This window comes from Zosterops lateralis, assembly GCF_965231275.1.
Source record: "Zosterops lateralis genome assembly, chromosome: 9".
NCBI classification, from domain to species: Eukaryota; Metazoa; Chordata; class Aves; order Passeriformes; family Zosteropidae; genus Zosterops; species Zosterops lateralis.
The window spans coordinates 24,814,213-24,840,406 of record NC_139769.1 but is presented as its reverse complement, the minus strand read 5'-3'; the positions used below and the strand labels follow the sequence as shown (position 1 = coordinate 24,840,406).

The following is a 26,194-nucleotide window of genomic DNA, read 5'->3' as shown; positions in this document are numbered from 1 at the left end:
CAAAATTCTACTGGAAGACAATTTGTCCCTGTGGCTAAAAATCTACTTTAAAGCTGGTGATAATCTCTTATTACCCCAGAGTGCCAGGAAGAGGGAAAAGAGCTGGAGGTGCTCCCTGGTTTGCTGGGCATGGTACCTTCTGCATTGTCCCCTGGCACTAAGGGTGAGAGCTTTAGAAATGGAAAAGATTTTTTTCAAAGATAAAACTCCCAGCAGTCACAAAGGTGATGGGAACCTTTATTTTGATTATTTTCATTGTACTGACATTGTCCTTTTATGCAAACATAACTGTAAAACACTCTTGAGATACTGCATAGAAAATACACATAGGAAAAACCACATATATACACATCCATAAAAATAGAATACATCTTGGCAAAATTACTTGTGTACAGTGTATTGACATTATTGAACCAAACTTACATCACCTTTGGAGAAAAATATTCCATGTGCGTAAAACCCCAGGCCACTTACTGAGCTGGGAGTATGGCAGTGGATATGGGTTTGGGTTAAATAAATGCCTATACCAGAATGGCAGAGTAAAAACAAGTTATAAAATACCTGCTCTGTAAAGTAGAAGAAGCCATTTTGTTTTTTTCTTCCAAAAAGTAGCAACATCTCTCCACTTGCGTGGAAACCAAAGGTACCAGTTCCAAATTCTCCTGTAGATTTGTTAGCTGTGAACAAGATTTAATGTCATTTGTTTCAGCATTTGCAACCCTTGGGCATGGTGGCATTTGGTGGGTTCAAGCACACAACATAGTATAGCACAGCCCTAATTCTATTGGGTAATTGATAAGGAAAAAATCTAACAGATATAAAATTTAAAACACTTAGCAACCTTTAAAATACATAGACCACTTGAAATTGTGGGTTTATTTTCTTCAGTTACTTTCTGTGGAGGCTGCTCCTTGCTTTCTGCTTTGACTACATGGATTTCTCTCTGCTGGTTTTCAGAACATACCGTGGAAAATGACTATTCCAGTGTAATAAATAAAGCAAGTGGTAACAGGTCCTCAAAGCCACGGATCTTCCTCTTGAATTGGAACAGCGAAACTGCAGAGGCAGCCTCCGGGAAGCAGGGGAGGAGAAGAGAGCATAGCACCCTTTGCAGTGCGGTGGTTCCCTGTGGGGGCAGGCAGCAGAGTCAGGCTGGAGCAGCAGCACCCCCTGCCCCGGGGCTCAGTAGGGGAAGGCGGAGACGGCGATGTAGACGATGAAGGTGGTGCGGTACTCGACGCTGCCGTCGGCGCCGTAGGACAGGGCCCGCACGCCCATGCGGTACGTCCGCGGCTCCCGCAGCGCCCGCGTGGTGAACACCACCCCCTTCCAGTTCTCATCCCGCAGGGCGAACGGCACCGACGGGTCCTCCTCCGCCATCAGGAACGTGGTCCTGGGGTGCACCACCTGGTCGTGGGTGTAGGCCACCAGCCGGATCAGGTCCTGCCCCGCCGCGATGCCGAAGGGCAGCGACAGCAGCTTGTACTCCAGGGCGTAGGTGCTCAGGTCACACTCCAGGTCGTTGGCCGCGCAGCTTTTGAGACAGAACCTAGGAAGAAGCAGAAGCCTTGAGCCCAGGGAGAAGGGCTAAAGGGAGAAATTCTTCCCTTGTTCATCCTGTTGCAGATTAAAACTTCTCTAGAATTGCTCATTCATCCCCTTCTCTAGAAGTGCTCTTCATCCATTGGTCCTTTAGAGCTGCAGCCCAGTTTAGTGTCCCTTTTTTTGCCTCAGCAGGATCATTTCAAAAAGACGTTGGCTACTGATGTCATTGACATCCATAGGGTAAGTTTTAGCAACTGTGCTCTTAAACATTAGAATGGGAAGACCTAGTTTAAAGTGTTCTGGGCAGTGTTTGAGGAAAATGTCTGTTAGGTCATAAAGAATTTGGAATGAAGGGCAGAATAAAATTTACTTTTATTAATCAAACGTTAAAACATTAAATCTGTGCTAGTGCAGTTTGCCAGTGCTAATGGAGGTCAAAGGACATGACCTCCATGTCAGTGTAGATACCATTGCAGTTGAATATGATCCCAAAAGATGGTTTCTGACTACGAAACAAGCTATTTTTCTTTGAGGATGTTGAGAGATTTGAATAAATCAATATGTTGTTGTTTTTTTTTTTTCCCCAGAAAAGGGAAATAACAAAGCTTAATGGGAACTTAGCATTGCTTTCATGACACTAAGAGTGTATCTGATGCTTTGAAGCTCATGGCAAGTCAGGCCATTAGAGAGATCCAGATTAGATGTTAGGAAGGAAGGAATTCTTCCCCAGCAGTAGAGGCAGTGGCACAGGTTGCCCAGAAAAATTGTGGCTGCCTTCATCCCTAGAAGTGGTCCAAGGCCAGGCTGAACAGAACTTGGAACACCCTGGGACAGTGGAAGATGGTCCTGCCCGTGGCAGGGGATGGGACTGGTAACTTCTGTTAAGGTTCCTTCCAGCCCAGACCACCCCAGGACTCTCTGACTGTGATTTCCAGTGTCAATGCCTTACCTTTAGCTACTGTGAGCTCTGCTGGTGTCAGGCAAACTTAAATTTTCTTCTTTAACAAGCACGGGTTAAGGAGCTGAGCTTGGAGCAGGTGAGAAGGGGCTGAGAATAAAACATACCCAGAATGTGGCTCTCGCTGGTAGTTGGGTGGACAAGGAGTGTCTATGCACTGGTAGCTTCCTCTCATGTTGAAACACATCTGATTTGATCCACAATTTATATTCTCTTCAAGACACTCATCAATATCTGGATGGAAAAACATGCAAGGGATCAACTGCTGGTAGAAGAATTACAGGGTGAAAACCAAAGTGGGTAAAGGCTGAGCAGAGCCCAGAATGTGCCTCTTTTGACTCTAGAGCTTGGAGCTCAATGTGTAATGTGAGGTCACAGGGAACTGCAGAGAATTAGAAGTTGCAATTGTCTAGTCTGGTGATGTTTTATGAAACAATGAAGTGTGGAATACAAAAACTTCTGAAACTTGAAATTTCAAATGCTGACTCTCACACAGCCAGTTCAGAGAGGTGGCTCAGCCATGTGCTGGGGCTGGTCTGTGTGTGGTTTCTGTGCAGCCCTGAGCACTGCAGGATGGCTCTCCGTACCTTGGCAGGTTTTGCCGTTGGGCATGAGGCGATATCCTGCAGGACACACACACTGGAAGCTGCCCAGGCTGTTCCTGCACTCGTGCTGACACGTATCTCTGCTCTCACACTCATCGATGTCTGTGGAGAGAAGCACCAACACCTCAGCATTCCCTGAGCCCGCCACAAATACAGGTACTTTTCCCCTATTTGTATACAGCAAGTGTACGGACAGAGCTGGGGGGAGTTGTCTGGATCTTTTTTTTCTTTTGGGGTTGAACATCTCAGACTAGAGTGTCCTTTCCCCTTACCTGTGCCATTCCTTGTAGCTCTGCAGGCACTAAATTCAGCTTTGAGGGGGTCTTCCCCTCGGGGAAGAGCAGCTTGTGACAGACCCCAGCTGAGGAGACCAGTCCTGAGACAGAGCTCTGGGACAAAGGGGGATGTGCCACCTGCGTCCACTGCCAGGGCCATTCAAACAGAGTCCTGCCCCCAAAGCAATCTGAGCTGCCTGATAATCAGTCAAGTGTTAAGCAACATGCTTAGGGAACACCCACTTTCATTATCTCACCAGAGGAATCCTTGTCAGGCTTGTAAGGGGGAGTCTTCCTTACAGTCACTCCCTCCTCTGGCAAAGTTATTTCCCTTTTAAACTGACCTTGCCCATGCCAGAGGGATGAATTATGCTCAGTAGCTGCGAAGACAGTCACTAAATGTTCTTTTCTTTCTTCCTTTTTTTTTTTTTTTTTTTTTTTTTACTGCAATCTCCCTCTCAAATACAGAAGTACCAGTACCAGACCACATTATGTAATAAAGTTTTCAAGGCACGTTAGCATGATTTAGACACAGATAATTTATAATTATAATGGCTTTTGAAACATCTGCCTAGTTCAGGACAGCAATAAAGTAATCTCATGCAGGAGTTCAGACTTGTATGGTTAAAACAGTGGAAGGAAGGTCTTTGCTTCCCCTCTGTCTGACTGACAGGGGTTGCATTAGATCAAAATGCACACAGAAGAGAAACAGATGTGACTACAGACCTCTGTGCTGTTAGCAAATCCTGATGGTTGCCTATTGAAAGAGTTTTCTTTAACAAAAGCATCATTTAGTGGTATTTTTCATATTAAACAATAATTTTAAAATTTAGATATTTATTCAATGAAATGAAAGTTTCATGGAATGTTAATATTATTAATATTCATGGCATATTAACTAATTCCACCTGGAACCTGGGATGAAGATCCAAATTTGAAACAAACCCTTCCTTCCCTCAGAGTTGTATTCCTGGGTCTCTCAATTAAACTCTTATACCGTAACAATCCACATGGATATGACTACTGAAACCTCTCTGTAGCTTAAATACAAGTTTTGGTGTCTTCTCCATGCTCACTGAATTACACTGCAACCCCTTTTGTTACATAAAATAATAATAATTAAAAAGCTTCTGTGCCTGTTGCCCGTGTGACAGTGACTGATGGTCCTATGGCAGTGCTGGCACTGGCCCCAGTGTGATCATCTCTAAAATGTTTATTCCAAACCTTTCTAACAAGATTACTGCTGCCAATGGGAGTCTGCCAGAAGCACTGTGACTAGACTAGGACTACTGGTGGTTTTTTGGAGGGTGAGAAGATTCACCAAGGTGAGCACCATGATCAGGAGAAAGAATAACAGAGGGAAATACTTTCCAAACAGGTAATTAGCAGTACAATTAAAATAAGAGGTTAAAAGGAGGTTGAGAACATTTTTGCTACAATGTGAGCCAAGATAGCAGAGACCAGAACATGCAGAACCCTCTGAATATTGACCAGGGTAATAGAAAACACAACCCCAGCATCACAAACCCTCAGCCCCGGGTATATATCACACAGTAACCTAAGAATAAGGCCCAAAACAGAGTTGCATAGATAGGACTGACATTTACCTACACATCTGGCATTTCTTGCCTCATAGCCTTCAGGACAAGTTTCTCTAAGGTTCCTTCTAGTCCTGGAGAAAGGTATTCTGCTGTTCCTATACTCTGAGAAGGAGCTGTAGAGATTTGAGGAGTGCCTGTAATAGTGCTGCAGTTGCTGGTTGTCTCTCCCAGGGGAGAACTGAGCATAGTTATAGCTACTGTAATAGGCACCCGAATTTGGCACCCTCTCCAATCCGGCGCAAGATTTCCCATCACCCAGTAACTGCTGCCCAGGTAGACAGAAACACTTGAAGCTGCCAGGGGTGTTGGTGCAGTGAAGTGCACAGGGTTTAGGCACTTGTTCACATTCATTAATGTCTGCTCATGTGACATGATCCAGAGCCCCAAACCATGTGGAAAGGAGAGAAAACAAACAAACAACAACACATAACTATACATATATATACACACAGGTACTTATCTCAGTCTCAGGAACAAGCTGAAGACATAAAAGCAAAAGAGGTTTGGGGGCACTAAAACATGAAGAACAACAGGCCAAGCAGGCAGGATCCACAGTCCTGCACTGTTAAGAGTTAAGAGACCTTAATTCTCCCACAGGCTGATGTGACTGTGGCTCACCAGGACAGGAGCCCTGCTGAAGCCTCATTTCAACCTCAGCTGCTCAATACTCTCTTACTAACTGGGATTTATTTCCTTAAGTGCTCTAGAGATGAGTGGAAGAAGCTGCTGAGCCCTTCTTTAAAAGATTATGTTAAACACAGAGCATTGCAGAGAAGTACAGTGCTAGAAATTCCTTACACCTCACACTAAGGGAAGCACAACAAGCTCTGATGTGGTTATTGTGCCTCGTGTTGGGGGAATCATAGAACCATGGAATGCTTTGGGTTGGAGGGATCTTACAGCTCAGGCAATGCCACCCTCTGCCACAGGCAGGGACACCTTCCACTAGCCCAGGCTGCTTCAAGCCCTGCTCAGCCTGGCCTTGGGCACTTCAGGGATGGGGCACTGGGCTCAAAAGCACGTTTCAAGGCTGCAAGGGCAAGAGGTCGGGTATGTTCTGACTTCTGATGCTGTTCTTGGTCATTCCAGCTGTGACAGGTTGGAGACTCAAGAGTACATATTAGTAACTTTTATACAATTAAAAAGTAGAATTGTTTTTCCATTTCTAAGCAATATCTTCTTTTTAGTTGTTTAAATTGCAGCCCAATGTTATTTGAGCCACTTCAGCAGTAAATATCTATCCTTAAATCAAAACTGAGTGCTGAGCATACAAAGTATGGTAAAGGCCTTGAGGGTACAACATGCTGAGTGTCTCCTTCCCTCCAAGTAACTATGAGTGCTCTTGGGACTGCAGGACCTTCCCCCACAGACTCTCTGACACTACCAGAAAGAAATTTTCTGTAGTTTTTATCAAGTTACTTCAGGCTCAGCTGGAAATTTGACACATACTGTATTTCTTTTCAAACTTTGTATTTCTTCACCAGAAAAAAGTAAAAGTCTCTTAATTCCAAACAACTCTGCAACGACCAGAAATAAAAAACCTGCTTTTAAGATACATCACAACAAATTTATAATTGACATATATTATAAGCATTCTCCTACTAGAAATTAAAGATGATCTTAATGGCAACTTAATAATAGTTGAATTCTTTCAATTGCTTTTGTAAAAATGCCATTAAGCCATTGTTGTTATAGTTTCATTTGGATTCCCTATGAACAGAGGCTTTTGAGCACAGCTTGTAACTCCCCAAGCCACAAATTCATGAGAATAGTATTTAAAAATCAATTCCGGCAAAAATATAGTAGAACATTAGGTTGCATTTTTATGACATGGTTAATATTTGATACATTTAAGATTTTAATCAATTTAGAGGGATATTAATAATTAAATGTTTTAAGAGTTGGAAATCCAGAAGTAGTAATTGCGGATTATGATATTTTCCAGCTGTAATTTGGCAAACACACAACTGAAACTTCACATATTTGTGGAATTATCCTTAGGGTAGAATTTTCAGGTGTTAGAAATGAGAATTTCAGTTTGACAACAGCTAATCTGAATTTTAAGTGTATTAATCTCAGTGTGTGCTTAAGATGAAAAATCTATTATTTATATACATGTAAAAGAAAACAAATTCATTATTTCTTTAACACTCAAGTGCTGACTCTTACATTCTGTACCTGCCTAAAATAAATTAACACTGATATCTTTATGACAGCCTTTATGTCCTTGGAACAAACTGTGGATAAGCAATAGAAGATTATCATAGAAATTATGGAAGACAACATATGAAAATTTGAGCAATTTCTTTTGCAAGAGAAGTCTGTGCAATACAAGCAGAACTGACTGCAGGAGTCACCAGCATTGGTTCCAGGGCTGCCCCTGTGAGAAGAGGCTACTGAGGCATGGGGAACCCTAATATTTACAAGAACAAGGTAAAATTACTTTGAAATTGAAATAGCTACATTTTCAGGCTTTCTCTAATTTGACAAACAGTAGCTGATTTTATACTCTAGATAGCCTTACATGTGTAATCTGCATTACAGCAGCTTTTAGCAAAGCCCTTCCACCTGTGTGGAAAGGAGAGAAAACACAGCTCCCAGAAGTGCTGTAATTCAGGTAAATGGGCAGACAGAGCTCTGTGGGGGTCACAAAGGAGCATTTTATCCCTGTCCAACAAACAAAAAAAGGGAATTGTGGCACAAAAGGCTTTGCCCAAGGTAAAACAAAACCTCCTTCCTGTGCTCACTGTAAACAATGACAATAAAAACTGGATTTTATTAACAAAACTAATACTCTGGATGAATGTATATTTTAATTCTAGGGACGTAAAATTCAAAGGATGAAAATCCTTTAGGAGGGAGCTTTCAGTGGCCCTTGGTCAGAAAGCAGCTTTAAGGCTGCTGGTGTTTTGTGAAAACTTACAGTCTTAAACTCCACCTGGCCTTTTCCTGTTAGAAGTTTAAAGAGCTTAAAGATAAGTTAAGAATCTGGGATTGGTTTTATTTCAGTACAGAGGCAGATGGCAGAAGTAATATCTTGGTGTACAGCCAAGCAGTTCTTAGTGCAATTTAATATCTTAAAAAAAACCCCAAACATCCTGACTTTTGACAGTCCAAAATCTTAGATTGTTAAAAAAAAATAAGAAAAAAACTAATTATCACTTAGGAAAGCTAATCTTGCAGAAATCATCAGGGAGGAGTACTTTTCTGACATGATACATAACAGCAACCAAAACCAACCTCACCTGGTGTCACATACCCACATTCAAAATCCTCATTATCGGGGAGGTCAGCTCTTACATTTTAAATATATGACATAAATGCAGTAAAGGTGATTCTAAATGATCCTACTGCCTTCCTGAAGTCTCTTAAATGCCAGGGGAAGTGCTTATCCACTTGCCCTGGCCCCACACATTAAACTCTCTTGCTCCCCATGTCAGAGCTCAGGAGCCTCCTGAGATGGGAGAAAACCCTGCGTGGCTTTATGCCAAGCTGGCACAGGGAGTGACTGCATGGCTGGCATTCCTGTGGGTGCCAGGGATCCTATTCCTTCCCTGCTGGGAGCCACCCATGCCAGGAGGGGAGCACTGAGGGAGAAATTCGATCAGGTTCCTGTGCTCTGCCTGCTGGGGAACACCCCTGGCAGTCCTGATGGGGGGACAGGTGTATTTGGGATACCGAGGAGCCAAACTCAGTTCTGGGTCTCTTGCAGCTCCTTGGGGTGTGCTCCCTAGGGGAACCCTCATGACTCCCTGGGGGATTGCCCTCAGGGGTGAGCCAGGGCAGGCCAGGGCACAGCAAGGCACATCAACAAACCCCACCTGATTCTATAACTGAAGCCTCCTGTGGAGTGGTCACTCACCACATCCATCCACCAGTGCTCTGAGACCTCTTACACTCTCTTTGCAAAGTACAGCCCCAAGCCACTCTCTGTTTGGAACCATTTAGCTCCGACTGTTTGTTCAGAATGGAACACTTTGTTTTAGATGGGCAATTTAGAAACGCAGAGCAGACTTGTCCCTACAGCACGGTCCTCCACAGGGACAGCAGTGCTGGCGCAGCAGGAGGGCAGGCAGGAGCAGAGCAGGGCGTGAGCGGAGGAGTGTCAGCTTACCCAGGCAGGGCCGGGCGGGGCCCTGGGCGCGGAAGCCCCGCGGGCACACGCAGCGGTGGCTGCCAAGGGTGTTCTCACACAGCTGGTTGTAGCGGCACTGGTGCGACCCCGAGCGGCACTCGTCAACATCTGCGGCACACAGCAAGGGACAGTCACAGCTCCGCAACATCCCTGCGCGGGGAGGGCGCTGCGGCTGCCCCGTCCCTGCAAGGACAGGCTGGGTGGGGCTTGGAGCAGCCTGGGGTAGCAGATGATGAGGGGTAGATATAGGTGATTTTTAAGGTCCCTTCCAGCCCAAATTATCATGATTCCACTGGAACAAAAGCCCTGATAAGCAGCTGGGACCTGTGATGTTGATCGAGAGCTCCTGAGCCGAACTCTTAAGAAGTCACACACACACAGAGCACAACATTTCAGTCAATGAATAACTGAGAGAAATCAAGGTGCCAACACAGAAAAGACATCATAGGAAATCTTACTGTTCTTGCTTAAGAACAGTGGAAAACTAGAGATGGCAAGAATACATCTGCTTTTTAATGCTAACTACAATAAAATTAAATACAGATGTTCCATAAGCAAAAACAAGTTGGTGCTTTAGTATGGGCAAATATTAATAACTGGAGATGGACAATCTTCAGGATTATTCTAAAAAAATAAACATCATCATTGTCCCTGTGTTTCCCATAACCACATAGTGCATTAATGCTTCTACTCACCAATGCAAGTCCCATTCTCTGCTTTGGTCATTCCACTGGGACACAGATCAATGCACTTATAGCCACCACGGGTGTTCCTGCAGAGCTGATCAGGCCTGCACACGTTCTGCCTGCACTCATTGATATCTTATTCAAACAAAACAAAACAAAACAAAACAAAACAAAACAAAAAAAAAGCAGGATTGGTCTCAATTACATTTTGAAATTACCCTGTGTCCACACATTGAATCATTTCATGCACATGGATCAGTCAGCCCAATTCTTGCTTCCTCTGGCTTTCAATACTGCTTGACAGATTCCAAAATGCACATCAAGTGTGTCATCCATAGCATGTTCTTTCATAAGAAAATAGAGCAACAAGTAAATGTTGAACTCTGTCTGTTGAAAAGAGGGAATGGACATTCAGAACCTCATCCCTACCCACGCATTTTCTGCCCTTCAGCTGGAATCCCGGGTCACAGCCACAGTGGAAACTTCCTATGGTATTGAAGCAACGCTGATGGCAGGAGTTGGACTCTTGACACTCGTTAATGTCTGTGGAACAACACAAATCCTTGACAGCAGGGCTGGGAGTTGCCCCGTGGGCATTACCTGAGCAGGGTTTGGCTGAGTTCTGCTCAGGAGTGTCTGCTGCTCTCCCATCCTTGTATAAGAAAATGCAAACGGGACACAAACCCAAGAATGCTAAGTTCTTCCCCGATAGGATTTTAAATCTATTTCTAAAAACAGAAGAAGCTAAAGATTAAGAAACAAAACAAACCTATAGAAAAACCAAACCTCCAAAAATCCACAAGCTTAAGAATAAAAATTTATAGACGGGTACTCAGCAACACGTCTCTAAAGTGAGTTTCAGTGGAATGAGGAGAGCAGCATGTTCAGTGGCAGGAGAGCAGCATGTTCGGTGGCAGGAGAGCTGATGCCCCGAGGCCAGCCGGGCATACCTTGGCAGCTGAAGCCGTCGGGCGTCCTGCGGAAGCCGCTCCCACAGCGGAGCAGGCAGCGGAAGGAGCCGGACAGGTTCTCGCAGTCCTGCCCAGGGTGGCAGCTGTGTCCCCCCAGCGCACACTCGTCGATGTCTGCAAGGGGAAACGAGCAGCTAGAAACGTGTGACTGCAAATACAGCCAGCTATGAAATAGGGTACCACCAATAAACTGTGTTCTCATGGCCCAAATAAAACCTCTCCTTCACAATTTAAATGCCTCTTAAGGCATTTTAAGGCCTTGAATGATCTAAGGGGCATTTGTATCCAAGGTGCCCCCAGCAGCACCTTTCTTACCCTGACACGTTCTGCCATCAGCAGAGATGGTGAGGCCTTTGGGACAGGAGCAGTAGTAAGATCCCACAGCATTGTGACAGGTGTGGGAACAAGGATTTCCCACAGCACATTCATCTTCATCTAGAACAAGAAAATGTTTGAAAAACCAGTGAGACTTCCCAAGAAACTACTCCAATCTGATCCTTCCTCAGAGGGGTGCAACTAGCAAAGCCCACAGGGCAAAACCAGATCCAGCAATTCTCTTCATTTGCAACCTTTCAAGAGGTAATGAAGTCCACAAAACCATCTCAGATGATTTCTCCTTAAATCCACCCTGACTATGGGGAGACAGCCAGAGCACTCATGTGCTTCCCTCCACCTCCATCACCCACGAAGGAGCACATGGGCTCTTGTCTGAGGTGCCAACAACTCATCCTTTCCTCCACACGAGTCACTTAAGTCCTTCCTTCATTGCTCTGCAGGCTCAGCAGAGCCTGAGGCTCAGTGTCCTCCAGGTGTACCTGAGGTATTGATTTAAAAGCTGTCTGGGCACTACTCACATTGTAGGAGAGCTCAGAAGCAATATCCTCAACTGCCCTTGGATCCTCACCCTTTTAGCAGGGACAACTCACACTTTTTGAAGTGCATACTCTGAACACTAAATAAAGGGAATGTGTGTTCTGGTGGTTTAATAATGTGTCCAACTCTGGAGCCCTCAGCACAAGGTGGACATGGACCTCTCAGAGCAGGTCCAGAGGACGCCATGGAGATGTACCAAGGCTGAAGCCAGCCTGGGAGAGCTAGGGGTGTTCACGGAAACTTTAAAGCCCCTTCCAGGGCCTAAAGGGGCTCCAGGAGAGCTGGAGAGGGACTTGGGACAAAGGCCTGGAGGGACAGGACACAGGGAATGGCTTCCCACTGCCAGAGGACAGGGCTAGATGGGATATTGGGAAGGAATTGTTCCCTGTGAGGGTGGGGAGGCCCTGGCACAGGGTGCCCAGAGAAGATGTGGCTGCCTCTGGATCCCTGGAAGTGCCAGGTTGGACAGGACTTGGAGCACCCTGTGCTAGTGGAAGGTGTTCCTGCCCATGGCAGGGGTGGAAATAGGGGATCTTCAAGGTCCCTTCCCACCCGAAGCACTCCAGGGCTCCATGGTTACACCCACCCGTGTCAGTCATTACCTGAGCAATAGGGCCCAGACAAGTCCAAAACAAACCCCACAGGGCACTGGTTGCTGCGATCCCCTGTATGATAAAGGAAGCACGTGTCACTTGTGAATAAAAATACGGCCATTTCATTACTTTATTAGTAAGAATTGCAGCCCATCAATTTTACAATATTTATTACATTTCAACACCAAAACAAAAACTTTTAAATCCAGCCTTTAGTGTTTTTTCTACTTTGGCACTAAAAGTCAGTATTGCATGGCTTGTGCTGGCTTGAATAGCATTGAACAGGTGTGTGGGGGTCCCCTCAAAGTGATCTGCAAGTTCTATCCCAGCCTCATGCATCTTGCAAAGTTTCTTAGTGAAAGAATAAAGATCATTTAGTTTTACTTCACAAAAAAGGAGGAGAATAGACCCAAATCAAACAAATCACCATGTCACAAATCTGAGGAGGTCACTGTAGAAGAACACAACTGTGTACTGCAAAACGCAATGGAAAACTCAGGGAGAGACTCCTCAAAGGACGCAGGGCTTTGGCTGCTTGAAAACTGAGATTTAAAAAACTAAATTTAAAAAATCCCCAATGCCAGTATCTTAATCATTGGAGGAAATAAATGCAAGTTCAGTAGAGGCTTAGCCAGATCTAATCACAGGCATATCTTGACCTGAAGAGTCCCTTTTATCAGATCTCTTTTTAAATTAGAAAAAAGAATGCATTTGGTTTTCAAATTGTACCATGAGTCCCATGTCTGGAAAAAGTGAAAAAAAACTTATTTTACTTAATTTAGATTGTTGTTACTGAAAAGAAAGACTGAGACAGACAATCTATCTGTTTCATTTACTTCCAAACCAGAGTAATTTCCCTACTACATAAAAAAAAAAAGCCCAAATAGCCTTTTAAAAAGTAACAGGCCAGTTTGCTCATTAATTAGAGCTTCTCAAAGGAAAATCTGCTCACACAAATCCATGCCCAATTCCCTTTGGTCACTCAGATTCATAAAAACCAGCAGTTAGCAAAGCTACCTAATAGTTAATTTATGGGTAACTCAACAAGACTTTTAGGTCCTGGGATCTACACTAAAGCTACCTGAGTTTCACAGAATTTCCTTTTGAGACTACAGGTGACTCAATGAATTCTAGGAAGAGAAGATTCTCCTTCCCCATTGTTTGATTTCTGGGAAGGCCTAGGACAATACCTTTTGCAATGGAAGCCTGGATTTGGAAAGCCACAGCCTCCTCCAGTGGGTTGTACTCGGTTGTGATGGAGGCAGCCCGCAAGGTCTGCACCAGGAAGGGCATCCTGCCCTTGGTGGGGTCGTAGGTGATGGTGTGGTTCCAGGTGTAGGGAACGCTGACCCCGTCTGCCGTGAAGAGGCGCGTGGAGTGTGCGTGCAGCTGCCCAGGGCCTGTCTGGATGTAGTCCTCTGTGTAATCCTGCAACACAGCCCTGGCCATCAGCTGCTCCCTCACCAGCACCACCTGGGCCTGCACTGCACAGTTGTCAGGTGTGTTGAGAGAAAGGGGCTTATCTTAACTGCTGAGCAGAGGGTATTGCACACACAGAGGTCTTTTTCACTCATATTGTAACTGTTGAATCTTAACACTGCCCGGTCTAATACTTTAAAAAAGATACAGATGGATGTATTGAGGATCTTGATGATGGAAGCCACAGCAAAAGATTTCTAAAAAATACCTTACTTCTCAATAACAATCTTTTGAGGACTAAATATTTGGCTTTTATTCGAAGGCAGATGCTGATAAAATGTGCTAAATAAACAAGTAGTAGAGAAAAATTCTGCCACTGAAGAGGGGTATAAATATTGGATATACTACATATTGCAGTTTTCCAAAATATTAACAACTTCAGGTATATTTCTTGCATGGTGGATTAATACAGTAAAGTACTGGTTACCTGTTGCTAAGTTGGAGAGGTTAAAGGTGCACCTTTCTAGCTCTGCCCAAAGCAACACTGACATGCCAGCCATCAATAACTGCCCTGGAGACCCTCCTGAACACTATCTGCCAACATCCCAAACTCTTGAGAGACCAACACCACCCTCCCATGTGAGAACTTTCTGCTTTCAAAGACAACATCAGCATCATCAGTTCAACCAGGAACAAAAGAAGTCACACACAGTACAGCAGGTATCAGAACTCAGTGTTTCCTGCTTTCCTCTGGGTGAGAGAAGTACAGATGGATGAGAGCAAGGGTGGTACCTGAAGCAGCTTTACCTTGACACTGACATCAGCCACTGACTGGAGCTGCAGCACGTGGCCACTCACGACAACATCCAGCAGCAGGGCCCCGTCCGTGTCCAGGCCCCGGGCAACGTGCGTCATGCGCAGGATCTCACCTGGCAGTGGAACAGCACATGGATAGATCACATATTCCAACACTGACTCCCAACAGCCATATGGAACCAAAACTGGAGTCTCTTGACCAGTTATTAATACTTACATTTTGTCAGGGGTACCATGCCCATGAGCAAAAACATGACACATTTCAAACTACAGCTCTGAAAGGTGGAATAAAGCCTCAGAAGGCCACAGCCAGTCTGAAAATATTAGTGTAAGCACAAGACCCAAATTTCAGCGATGGTCCTCTGCTGTCTTTTCAGAAATCCAGCATCTATCTGGCTTACCGGATACAGAAAGAGCTGGAAACTCACCAGTTGCAAACTCCACTTGAGTTTCTCTCTTGAAGACAGCGTCAGTGAGTGTAAACCCATTCATTGCTTCCCCAATTTCTTTGGCAGTTGTCCAATAAACCGGGCTGAGTATGGAAATGAGCTTTCTCATTGCTGGGCCTGAGGGGAACACCACAGTAAATCAGGGATCTTTAATCTCATCACAGACCCATATGGACAGAAGCTGAATATGAAGACCTAGAACTAGTGTAGCCCTTCAGATTTAAACCAGAAGACCATAGGTACTGGTGTATTCAGAGAAAAAATTGATATAAGTCAAAGAAGCTTACCAAGGGTCTGAGGGACATTGGTGATCTTTGCCTGTATCACTCTGGTGTCAGAGTCCGGGCTGTCCGTTACTGTGGCATTCAAGAAAGCAATCCCAAATTCCACGTCATTGATATTGCCAATGATGCTGCCCTTGGCACGTGCAGGACCACCTGTGCAGGGAATGGGGGAGAGGCAAAATACAACCCCATGTGGTATGTGCTGCTGGGTATTTTAGGGGAGAGAGAACTGAGCTTAAGCCGCAGGGCAGATTTAAGCCCAAAAAATTGAATTACCCAGTTAACTGGCCAAGATGAGAGATAGCACCAGTGAAATCATGAGTGCCACAGGCTTTCACCACACTGTCACTGTGTGCAAGCTGGAAATACTCACCAGGACATGCCTGGGTGTTGCACCTGGATATCTGGGAGGAGTCCCCAGGGCAAGGACGGCCACGATTTAATGGGGCTGGGCTGCTGCACAGGCGCACCCGGGTCTGCTCTCCTCCTCCACAGGAAGCAGAGCACTGGCTCCATGATTGCCATGGCCCCCAGTTTCCATCCACTGCAGAATAAAGAATGAAGAAAGCAATTATTCAATTTAAATATTTCAGGCTGCACTGGTTATGCTGAAGTCAATTCCTTCCTGGAGGAATCAAGATTCTAAAGGAATAGCTCAAAGGACAACAAAGCCATTGTAATGGACAGATGTGAACACTCCTGCCATCAGAAACACAGAATTCCAGACTGGTTTGGGCTGGAAGGGACTTTAAAGCTCATCCTATCCCACCTTCTACCATTGTCAGGGACACTTCCTGCTATCCCAGGTTGCTCCAATCCCCATCCAACCTGGCCTGGGACAGTTCCATGGGTGGTCTACATTCCTTATGTATTCTTATTCCTGATGCCTTGCAGGGAAAGCTGCATTCCTGCTGCTGTTGTGAGTACTGACCTGGGCACAGGTCTGTGCTGCACCTCTGGATCTGCACATCAGCCCCAGCACAGGCCCTGCCACCACTGGCTGGGCGTGGGTTGTCACAGCTCCGGTACCGCCTTGTCTGGCCCCCGTTGCACGTCCGGCTGCACGTTCCCCAACTGCTCCACGGGCCCCAGTTGCCATGAACTGCAAGAAAAAGTCAGATTTGATCTTCCTCAGGGATTTAAAACCAGACAGTCAAACTAGGAAAATACTTTTGTTGGAGAGTAACTTCTTAATTTTTCTTCCCAAAAGAAAAGAATCAAAGCCAGAGAGTGGGCAAACAGCCCAACCCAAAGCACTTACCTGGGCAAGGATCACTGTTGCAAAAATCCATCTGTATGTCACTCCCCTCACACTTGTGTCCCCCAAACTGCGGGGCTGGGTCAGAGCAGTGGCGTGTCCTCTGCCTGCTGCCTCCCCCGCAGGACACGCTGCAGGCGCTCCAGCTGCTCCACGGGGACCACTTCCCGTCCACTGGGGACAGAGACACAGCAGTTACAGCCTCTGCCTCCAGGAGTAACACAGCACAGCACTGCTTTGTCATGGAAAGCTGAATATGGATGCCACTGACTCTCTACAGTGTCTCAGCTACTCAGGGATTTCTCCCCAGGGACCTGGGGGTGTGGGTGGGTGAGAGCTGGACCAGCCCTGGCCATGTGAGGTGGGACCAGAACTCCCCCTGCCCTGGGCTGATCCCCAAGTGTGGACAGCAGGGGAGGGGGATTCTGCCTGTCTGCCCTTCTCAGGTGGGACCCCACCTGTAGAGCTGCTCCAGCCCTGGGGCCAGAAGCACAGGAAGGACATGGAGCTGCTGGAGAGGGTCCAGAGGAGGCCCCAGAGCTGCTCCCAGGGCTGGAGACCCTCTGCTCTGGAGCCAGCCTGGGACAGCTGGGGATGTTCTTCTGGAGAAGAGAGAGCACCAGGGAGACCTTGAGCCCCTTGCAGTGCCTAAAGGGACTCCAGGAGAGCTGGAGAGGGACTTGGAAACAGGGATGGAGGGACAGGACACAGGGAATGGCTTCCCACTGGCAGAAGGCAGGGATGGATGGGATATTGGGGAAGGAATTGTTCCCTGTGAGGGTGGGGAGGCCCTCGCAGAGGGTGCCCAGAGAAACTGTGGCTGCCCCTGGATCCCTGGCAGTGTCCAAGGCCGGGTTGGATGGGGCTTGGAGCACCCTGGGCTCCTTTCTACTGCTTCCTGGTCTTGATGAGGACTCAGTGTAGCATCTGGCAAGAGCAAAAAGGAGCATGAAGCCAGAAGGTTCAATCTGACATGTTGCACATTGCAATCGATGGAACTTCCCTGGGTTATCCCTTCTCTCAGCCAAATATAAAAATTCTATTTCAGAAATGTGATGCTTCATGTCATCTCATGAAGCACTCATTGAAATGTGGAAGAAAAGGATAAATGAGTAACACAACATAAGAAAACTTTAAAAATAAGTATTTAGGAAAGCTATCATTTAATTATGAATAATTTAAAATGTGGCTTCTGTGAGGTAAAGCAACAAGGACGTGGTAAGAAATCCCATTTGTAGGCTCTATAGCAGATACTAAGTAGTGACAGAGTCAGCGGCAATAAAAAGCTTGAAGGGGAGTTTTTTCAGGGATTAGACTTTTAGAGCCAGAAAGGGCTAACCACGAGGGAAGCAGAGCTGGGGAAGGGAAGGAGAAGGTCGGTCTCACCTGGGCAGCGCCGGCGGAAGCAGAGCTGGAGCTGCGTGTCGGGGCCGGGGCAGCGGGGCCCGCCGTGTGCCGGGGCCGGGCTGGTGCAGAGCCGCAGCCGCGTCTGCGAGCCCTTCCCGCAGGTGCTGCTGCACGGCCCCCACGGCCCCCAGGGGCTCCACTCGCCGGCCACTGCAACAGCACCACAGCCTGGACACTGCCCCGGGACAGCCCTGATCCCCCGGGACAGCCCTGATCCCACACACTGCCCCAGGACAGCCCTGATCCCCCGGGACAGCCCTGATCCCCCGGGATAGCCCTGATCCCACACACTGCCCCAGGACAGCCCTGATCCCCCAGGACAGCCCTGATCCCACACACTGCCCCAGGACAGCCCTGATCCCCCAGGACAGCCCTGATCCCACACACTGCCCCAGGACAGCCCTGATCCCCCAGGACAGCCCTGATCCCACACACTGCCCCAGGACAGCCCTGATCCCCCAGGACAGCCCTGATCCCACACACTGCCCCAGGACAGCCCTGATCCCCCAGGACAGCCCTGATCCCCCCACTACACTGCCCCAGGACTTCCCTAACCCCCACACTGCCCCAGAATGGACACACACTTGGGATATCCCAAATCCCCCACAAAATGCCATGAGCAGTGGCCCAAACAATCAGCACTTTGACAAGCAGAGATCGAGCCTTTCCTTTCTGTTTTTTGACTACATCACCTCATCACCATTGTGGAAGATCAGAACTGAATGCTTAATCAAATCTGGAATTTCCCAATTCCCTGGGTAGGATGGAGGCCTGAGCAGGGCCAAGGCAGTCTGGCTAAAAGCTGCCAGAGAGCAGCAGCCAGAGCTGATTTTCCTGCCAAAACCTAGAGAAATGATTCTCAGGCCCATAGATGAGTATTTGGCATCACAGTGGCAGCAGTGCCAGGGAAAAATGGAAAAATAAAACATTGCAAATTGTACAGAAGGGAACATAGCAGTGGTGAAGGCTCTGAATAAACTACAACCTGTCAAATGTGGAAAATACTCATGGACAGGAAGGAAACCTGAACATTTGGGTAGTTGGGAGCAAAATGTGGATAAAAATTATAACAACTGAGGAAAATCTACAGACAAACTTTAAATTATTAACAATCATTTTTACATAGCTTTAAATAGTTGGTGGTTTGGCTTTGGTTCTTATTTTAACTGGCTTTGCAGGACAGGTTTAGGGTAGAGAAAATTTACACTGTGAGGATGTGGGTAATAAGTACTGGAAACGCTAAAATACAAATTAATATTTTTAGTGGTGAAAGCAAAAAGAAATTGCTGAGATTTCTTACACTTAATTTTGTGATTTCTGTTTCCAAGAATTCATGCCATTCAATTAATTTTTTTTAAGTAATTAACAACTAAAAATAAGCTGAGATAATTTGGATTTGGAGAAACAAAGAGACCTGTATGTGAAGCCCCTCACACAAATAAGGTTAAATTACTCTTTTCTTACCTGGGCAAGGCCTAAGATTGCACATGACTGACTCCAGAGCGCTGCCCTCACAGGGCTTCCCTCCATGCTGAGCCGGGGGGTTACTGCAGGTCCTGCTCCTTGTCCTGTTCCCTTGGCCACAGCTCCTGGAACACTCTTCCCACAGCCCCCACTCCGACCAGCTCCCATCCACTAAGGACCAGAAAAGACCAGTTTTCATTAAACAGTATTTTTGTGGTATTTATTAAAATTTCCTCTTTCTTTCTAAAATTAATTACAACTACTTAGAAAAATTAATCTATAAAGATTAATAAAGATCCATGGTGATAAAAGTTCACTGTGTGGGCACTTAATGCAAGGCACATTAGAAGCATCAATTAATTGTGGCTTTTCAGTACTTAAATAGGGTTTAGAAAATAGAGGGAGGGAGACTTAGATGGGCAAACAGCAATAGGACATGGGGGAAAGGTTTTAAACTAAAAGAGGAGAGATTTAGATTAGGTATTGGGAAGGAATTGTTCCCTGTGAGGGTGGGCAGGCCCTGGCACAGGGTGCCCAGAGAAGCTGTGGCTGCCCCTGGATCCCTGGAAGTGTCCCAGGCCAGGTGGGACAGGACTTGGAGCACTCTGGGCCGGTGGAAGGTGTCCCTGCCCATGGCAGGGGTGGCACTGGAAGGGCTCTGAGGGCCCCCCATCCCAGCCCCGGTGGGGTCAGGGGCAGTACCTGGGCAGGGCTGGCGGTGGCAGCTGCGCAGGTCGCGGTGGGGCCCCGGGCAGGCGCGGCCCCCGTTGGCCGGCACGGGGCTGTCGCACTGCCGGACGCGCTCCTGCACTCCCTGGCCGCAGGTGACGCTGCACGCCCGCCATTCCAGCCAGCTGGAGAACCCGCCGTGCACTGCAACGGGAGCGGGGATGCTGCTGGCCACTGCCGGGGCCTGCAGCTCCCTCAGGCCGACACAGAGAAGTGAAAACTGCACCTTCTGACCTTTAGAAATCCATCTCACTTCACGTCATTACTGTGCAAAAATATCCTACCATAGTTCAAAGACAATTACTGCTTATGCTCCTAAATGCTTTTCCTTAAAGGCACAGTTCAGTTATTACATGTTCTGAGGATGGGATCTGGTGTCAAGACCCTTTCATTAAAATTTGTCTCTCATCCTCCACAGGCTCTGTCTCCCCACTGGATGAGTACAATGAAATAAAATTTAATGGAAGAGAATTCCACTGACATTTCAGACTAGGCTTACCTTAGACTTAATGCTTATAAGGAAGATAAGATCAAACATCCCATCCATAAAATGTGGACAAGGTGAACCTTGACCACATTTGATCCAGATTAATGCTGTCATCTACCAGCTTCAAAGTCCCTCTGATGCTTTGTGCACCTACCCTGCACAGTCAGGGGTACTGTGGCAAGGACAGAGCCCAGGAGATTCCTGGCCACACACTCGTACTCCGAGGTGTCCTCCCTGAGCAGCGGGGCGATGCGCAGGGAGCCGTTGGGCAGCAGGGTCACCCTGTCATCGCCCAGCACGGGCCGGCCCTGCCGGGACCAGCCGATGGTGGGAAGGGGCTCTCCCGTGGCCTGGCAGTCCAGCACTGCTGTGGCTCCAGCTTCCAGCACCATCCCCACCGGTTCCACAGTGATCACTGGGGGGCCTGGAACAGAGAGGGTTCTTTGGGTGACACAGGCTCAATTGATTTAATGTTAATGCAAGCACAGAGAATCCTAAGGCAGCTTACTTTGACTAAAATTATTATTGCTGATTCCCTGCTGGCAAAATAGAAACACAGAATTCCTAAGGTTGGAAAACACATTTCAGATCACCAAGTCCAACCATTAACCCAGCACCACCACTGATGTTCACCACTAAACCATGTCAACAAATGCCACCAAACAGACTCATGTTACAATGCCAGCAATAAGCTGGTTTGAACATGCAGCAATCTGAGGACTAAAGCAGAGAGTAAGGCCCAGCTATAAGAGCATATGCTCTTCTTTATTGCTATAATGGGTTGTTTTTCATAAAACCCACAGGAAGATTATTATTCCTGTCCAGAGACAAGTGAGAAGTAAGGAACAGACCCACACTGCTTGAGGCTACAGTAGGAAGGGCATGTTTAGACATTCTCCCACTAGCAAAGAAAAATTCTAAGGTATTATTTTTGCCAAAAATATAATGTTGTCAATGAGAATTAGGATTCACCTCATGTAACCTACTTAATTTATAAGTTGAGAGTCTAGCTTATACCAGTTATATTGAGTGAACTAGGAGAAACAGGCCCTTTCAGAGAGTGATTCAGTTCATTCCACACTGGTGTCTATAATGAGGCTCAACCACCCTTTATATCCCTCTCTTCTTTGACCTCAGTCCCAGCCTAGACCAGACTCACAAGTATTCATGATGAAAGATGTCCAGAGAAGCTCTTGGCTGCCTCATCCCTGGAAGTGTTCAAGGAGCAACCAGCTCTAGTGGAAGGGGTCCCTGCCCACAGCAAGTGATCTTTAAAGTTCCTTCCAACCCAAGCTCTTCTACAATTCCATGGAAGGTGAGTCCAAACCTCTAGGGCAGTGCCCAACTTGCAACACTCCCCCAGGAGCTGCTTGCACCTCCCCAAGGACAGGTTTCCACTCCCTGAAGGGGCATTAGGCCTCCCTTTGAGCCTTACTCTGCAGGGTCAGTGTCAGGCTGCGCTCCACGACGCCCGCCTCATTGGTTGCCACGCACTTGTAGTCACCAGCATCTTCATTCTGAGGAACAAAACCAGGGCTCAGTCCACAGGGCCCCTCCTGGGTGGGGGTGGGCAGGGAATTTTAACCCCAATTCAAAATGAAGACATGAGTTCATGGGGAAAAATAGGAGTCTTGCTGTTCAGATTAGAAATTTAGATTTGGAATAAGAGATTTGCACATGGAGAATGCAATTGCTTTTCAGCTTACCCACAGAACCCAGGCTCTCTTAAAGTCAAGAGCAAAGGTCCCATTAAACTGGCCATGACCAGGATCTCACACATCAACAATTAGTATGTAAATTCAGTCCTTCTGACAAGCAGGGAGAACTCTGATTCCCTGGGTTTTTCCTCAGTAATTGGAATCTAACTCTAGTCTGAATTAAAACATTTGTTAAAGGAAAAAGCAAGAAAAGATAAATGTCTAGCCTGACTCTTTCAAGCCAATATGATCAGGACTACCTTTATCAATCCAGTTCAAGGCAGACACTCACAGTATCAGGGCAGGACTCACCACAGTGCCATAGATAGCGAGGGAGCCATTGACAAGCTGTCGGATCCGGTTGCTAATCTGAACTCCCACTCCTTTTTTGCTCCACTGGATGGTTGGAGGGGGATCTCCCCTGACTTCACAATTCAACATGGCATTGCCACCCAAGGGCTCAATTCGGCTGGAGTGATAATCCCCTTTGAAGACTGGAGGCTCTGAAAAAACAAGGGATGGCAGGGAAATAGTTGAGCCAAAACAAAGTGTTCCTAATGATAACTGCTGGCAGGGATCACTCACCTCTGATTTTCTGAAGGGGGTATTTCAACCTGTTTGGATTTTTCCCATTTAGCCATTGGCAAGGTATTATACACTAGAGGGAATGGCTTTAAATTGACAGCAGGCAGGCTCAAATTGGATATTAGGGAGAAATTCTTCCCTGTGAAGGTGGTGAGGCCCTGGCCCAGGTTGCCCAGAGAAATTGTGGCTGCCCCTGGATCCCTGGAAGTGTCCAAGCTCTAGTTGGGTGGGGCTTGGAGCAGCCTGGGCTAGTGGAAGGTGTCCTGCCCAATGGATAAGTTTTAAGGTCCCTTCTCACCCATCCCATTCTGACTCCACTATCCAAACCCAACGGTTACATGCAGCTGTCCAGCAACGACCACAACTGCTGAACTCCATGTACCTTTGACATACACGAAGCCAATGGCCTTGATGGAGCCCACTGTGTTCTCTGCAGAGCACACGTAGGTCCCAGAGTCCTCCTTGGACACCCTCTCGATGAGCAGCTCGCTGTGCCCGTTGACATCATCATACTGTGCTGCAGGGAGAGCAGGGAAAGGGTCATTCCAGGGACTGGAATGTACACAGCTCACAGGAGTGTTTGAATCTGTGCACTCTCAGCAGCACAGCTCAGGGGCCCTGTGCATCCCTGAGACACTCCAGGAGAGCACAGAAAGTCACTGCTGTGACATCTGCCCACGTGCACCTATTCACTTCAGCTGCCCCTTAATTTCAAGCATCAGTTGCTTGGATGCTGAGTAAATACCATCAGATATGATTGTTTTTAATGTGTGACATTATTGGCTACAGAAGAGGGACCATTTTTTAATTACCTTCATAACAGCTTTGTCTCAGACACAGTTTAATTACACAACTGCATAACACTAAAAATATTCCTCACACCATCACTAACAGCTTATTCCAGTACAGTTTTCTTCTTCCCTGCCCTAAAATGCAGTGTTGCATAGGGGAAAAAATCTGCAGCCAAAAGGCCATCAGGGACCCACCTGGAATGATGTTATTGTTAAATGTCCATGTTATTCTGGGGACAGGTATCCCTGTTGCTTTGCAGGTTAACCTGAGCTGTTCTCCTTTGGTCAAGGCTACGTCTCCAGGCAGTTCAGTGAAAGCTGGGAGCACGTGAACAGTCAGGGTGACTGTGTGTGTGTCCTCCCCAGCAGTGTTAGTGGCAATGCAGGTGTAACTGCCAGAGTCTTCGGGCTGGAAGGAAACACAGTGGGGATATATCCTACAGCACACACCACTCATATCAGTAAGAGAATGTTGAAAGGCTTGGAACAAGCATTCAGCAGAAAGGCTCAGCTGAGCTTTTCCACTTCCCTGTATTTGAAGGATGACTAACACTTCTTTTTACCCTTCCTGAGGTTTTACCACTACAAATTCTTCATAGATTTTACTCCCCAGTAGAAAATGAAAACTTTTAGGATGATTTTGGAACATTAAGAATAAGAAATCAAAACCAGAACAATGACTAACTCAGAAGTGGATCTTATTCACTGCCAAATGTGTCCAGTAACAGCTTACATTTAGAGAACTTACCACAACGTTGTCCAAAATGAGGTCTCCACCAGGCACAGTCTGGTATTTTCCCACTGTGTCTCCTAACAGCATGTTGTCCTTCCTCCAGTTAATGGTTGGTGTTGGGATCCCCTCAGCCACACAGGACAGAACAGCCTGGGAGCTCTCTGTGACTGTGTACTGTGTATCCGTGCTGCGGATCCTGGGTGGAACTGTGGGGAGGTCATGAAAAACATTTCCTCTGGGTAGTATCCAAGCACAACACTGGACTGAAGAAAACCCTTGCCTGGACCTTCTGGATGGTCCATCTCCATCAATGACTGTGTGCCGAAATTCAAGCAATTGTCCAATATTGCAACTTAATAACACTCCCCTATATTAAGTAACACTATTTTCCTTAACTCCTCCTGTACTTCCCTAGCTCCTTACTCTCTGTGGGGTTACACTGTTAATGCACATCGTTTCCCTACAGTCCCACTTATCATGGAATCACAAGATGGTTTGGGCTGGAAGGGACCTAGAGCCCATCTCATTCCAACCCCATTTCAATACCTCCCAGTATCCTGGTTGCTCCAAGCCCCATCCAGCCTGGCCTTGGACACTTCCAGGGGTGAGGAGTCTGGCCCAGGCATTGCAGTGCTCCCTGCCCTCCCAGGAAGAGCTCCTTACCGAGCACGGTGAGCTCCGTGCTGGAGGTGCTGGATCCTGCGGGATTTGCCGCTGTGCAGGTGTAGCGGCCGCTGTCCCCAGGCTGCACAAACAGGATCTGCAGAGCTCCTGTGCTCAGGATTCTCCTTCTCATGGACTCTGTTATCTGCTGCCCAACCTTATGCCAGCTGATCTCTGGCCCAGGGTAGCCTTCAGCCTCACACTGCAGAGTGACAGACTGATCAACAGCAACAACATATTCCTCTACGTGGGACTTGATAACAGGAGGAACTGAAAGAAACAAAGACAATTATTAAAATAATTAGATGCTGTAAGAAGTAAGGAACACTTTAGTGAAAATCTAAAAGTGTATCCTAAAGTAGATATCAAACTACAGGGAATAAATCTCCTGGACTCTGTTCAGCATCACATCAAACAGGAAAACACTAGGTCCCTTTCTATTGCTCAGAATTTTGTTTGGACTGAGCAAAGGAGTTTAAAAGGTGATTTACCTTGAACTTTCAGCTTGATTTTCCCCAGAGCAGTGCCAGCTGGATTCTGAGCAACACACATGTAAGTGCCAGCATCTTCCACAGCTGCCCTGGCAATCTGCAAACTGCCACTTGGCTGGACTGTGTAACTGTCCCCTAAAACAAATACAATCAAAGTATGACACTTCTGGTTTGGTGTTTGGTTTTAAGTGAATGGCAAGGAGAACCCCAAGTTTCAGAAAAGAAAATGTGTGTCTGTGTCACAGGAGCAGGCAGGGTCCCTTTGGGAGGATACCTGTGGTGATGATGTTGATGCCCTCCTTCTGCCAGGTGATCACGGGCTGAGGAGTGCCCGTGGCCTCACAGGGCAGCACAATGGGATTGTTCACAATGACATCCAACGCCCCCGGCTGTGCCTGGATAACAGGTGGCTCTGTGGAATGAAAGAAAAAGGGAAAAGCATAACATTCAAGGCTAGGAGAATACAGAAGAGCACTAAAATTGTACAGCCTGAACAGGCTGAAGTAGCAATGCTGGCTGCCAGAACAGCCTCACTTGTCAGCCCCCAGCTTACCCTGCACGTGCAGAGTGACGTGCCTATGGGCAGAGCCCGCAGCGTTCCGGGCCACGCAGGTGTACCTGCCCCCATGGGCCAGCTGGGCAGAGGGGATCTCCACAGCTCCTGGGGCAGAGAGAGCAC

The 26,194-nt window shown here is 46.9% G+C and overlaps 1 protein-coding gene across 1 annotated transcript in view; it reads right to left on the bottom strand.

Moving 5' to 3' along the window:
• Window positions 1-233: 233 nt before the first annotated feature.
• The window catches only part of HMCN1 (hemicentin 1), a gene marked incomplete at its 5' end in the record, with an annotated part of 164,720 nt that continues 138,759 nt past the window's right edge, over window positions 234-26,194 (bottom strand). The window contains 30 exons of the mRNA XM_083867070.1: window positions 234-1,549; window positions 2,611-2,737; window positions 3,091-3,210; window positions 4,991-5,341; window positions 9,099-9,227; window positions 9,815-9,940; window positions 10,235-10,348; window positions 10,756-10,890; window positions 11,092-11,211; window positions 12,252-12,314; window positions 13,433-13,670; window positions 14,469-14,590; window positions 14,906-15,043; window positions 15,214-15,363; window positions 15,584-15,754; window positions 16,142-16,312; window positions 16,472-16,642; window positions 17,855-18,025; window positions 19,340-19,510; window positions 20,042-20,212; window positions 20,710-20,979; window positions 21,991-22,072; window positions 22,565-22,755; window positions 23,220-23,354; window positions 23,824-24,037; window positions 24,377-24,567; window positions 25,025-25,294; window positions 25,516-25,650; window positions 25,790-25,927; window positions 26,069-26,176. Coding sequence (XP_083723196.1) covers window positions 1,183-1,549; window positions 2,611-2,737; window positions 3,091-3,210; window positions 4,991-5,341; window positions 9,099-9,227; window positions 9,815-9,940; window positions 10,235-10,348; window positions 10,756-10,890; window positions 11,092-11,211; window positions 12,252-12,314; window positions 13,433-13,670; window positions 14,469-14,590; window positions 14,906-15,043; window positions 15,214-15,363; window positions 15,584-15,754; window positions 16,142-16,312; window positions 16,472-16,642; window positions 17,855-18,025; window positions 19,340-19,510; window positions 20,042-20,212; window positions 20,710-20,979; window positions 21,991-22,072; window positions 22,565-22,755; window positions 23,220-23,354; window positions 23,824-24,037; window positions 24,377-24,567; window positions 25,025-25,294; window positions 25,516-25,650; window positions 25,790-25,927; window positions 26,069-26,176 — 5,060 coding nt within the window. The 3' untranslated portion in view covers window positions 234-1,182. The remainder of the gene's footprint in view (window positions 1,550-2,610; window positions 2,738-3,090; window positions 3,211-4,990; window positions 5,342-9,098; window positions 9,228-9,814; window positions 9,941-10,234; window positions 10,349-10,755; window positions 10,891-11,091; window positions 11,212-12,251; window positions 12,315-13,432; window positions 13,671-14,468; window positions 14,591-14,905; window positions 15,044-15,213; window positions 15,364-15,583; window positions 15,755-16,141; window positions 16,313-16,471; window positions 16,643-17,854; window positions 18,026-19,339; window positions 19,511-20,041; window positions 20,213-20,709; window positions 20,980-21,990; window positions 22,073-22,564; window positions 22,756-23,219; window positions 23,355-23,823; window positions 24,038-24,376; window positions 24,568-25,024; window positions 25,295-25,515; window positions 25,651-25,789; window positions 25,928-26,068; window positions 26,177-26,194) is intronic.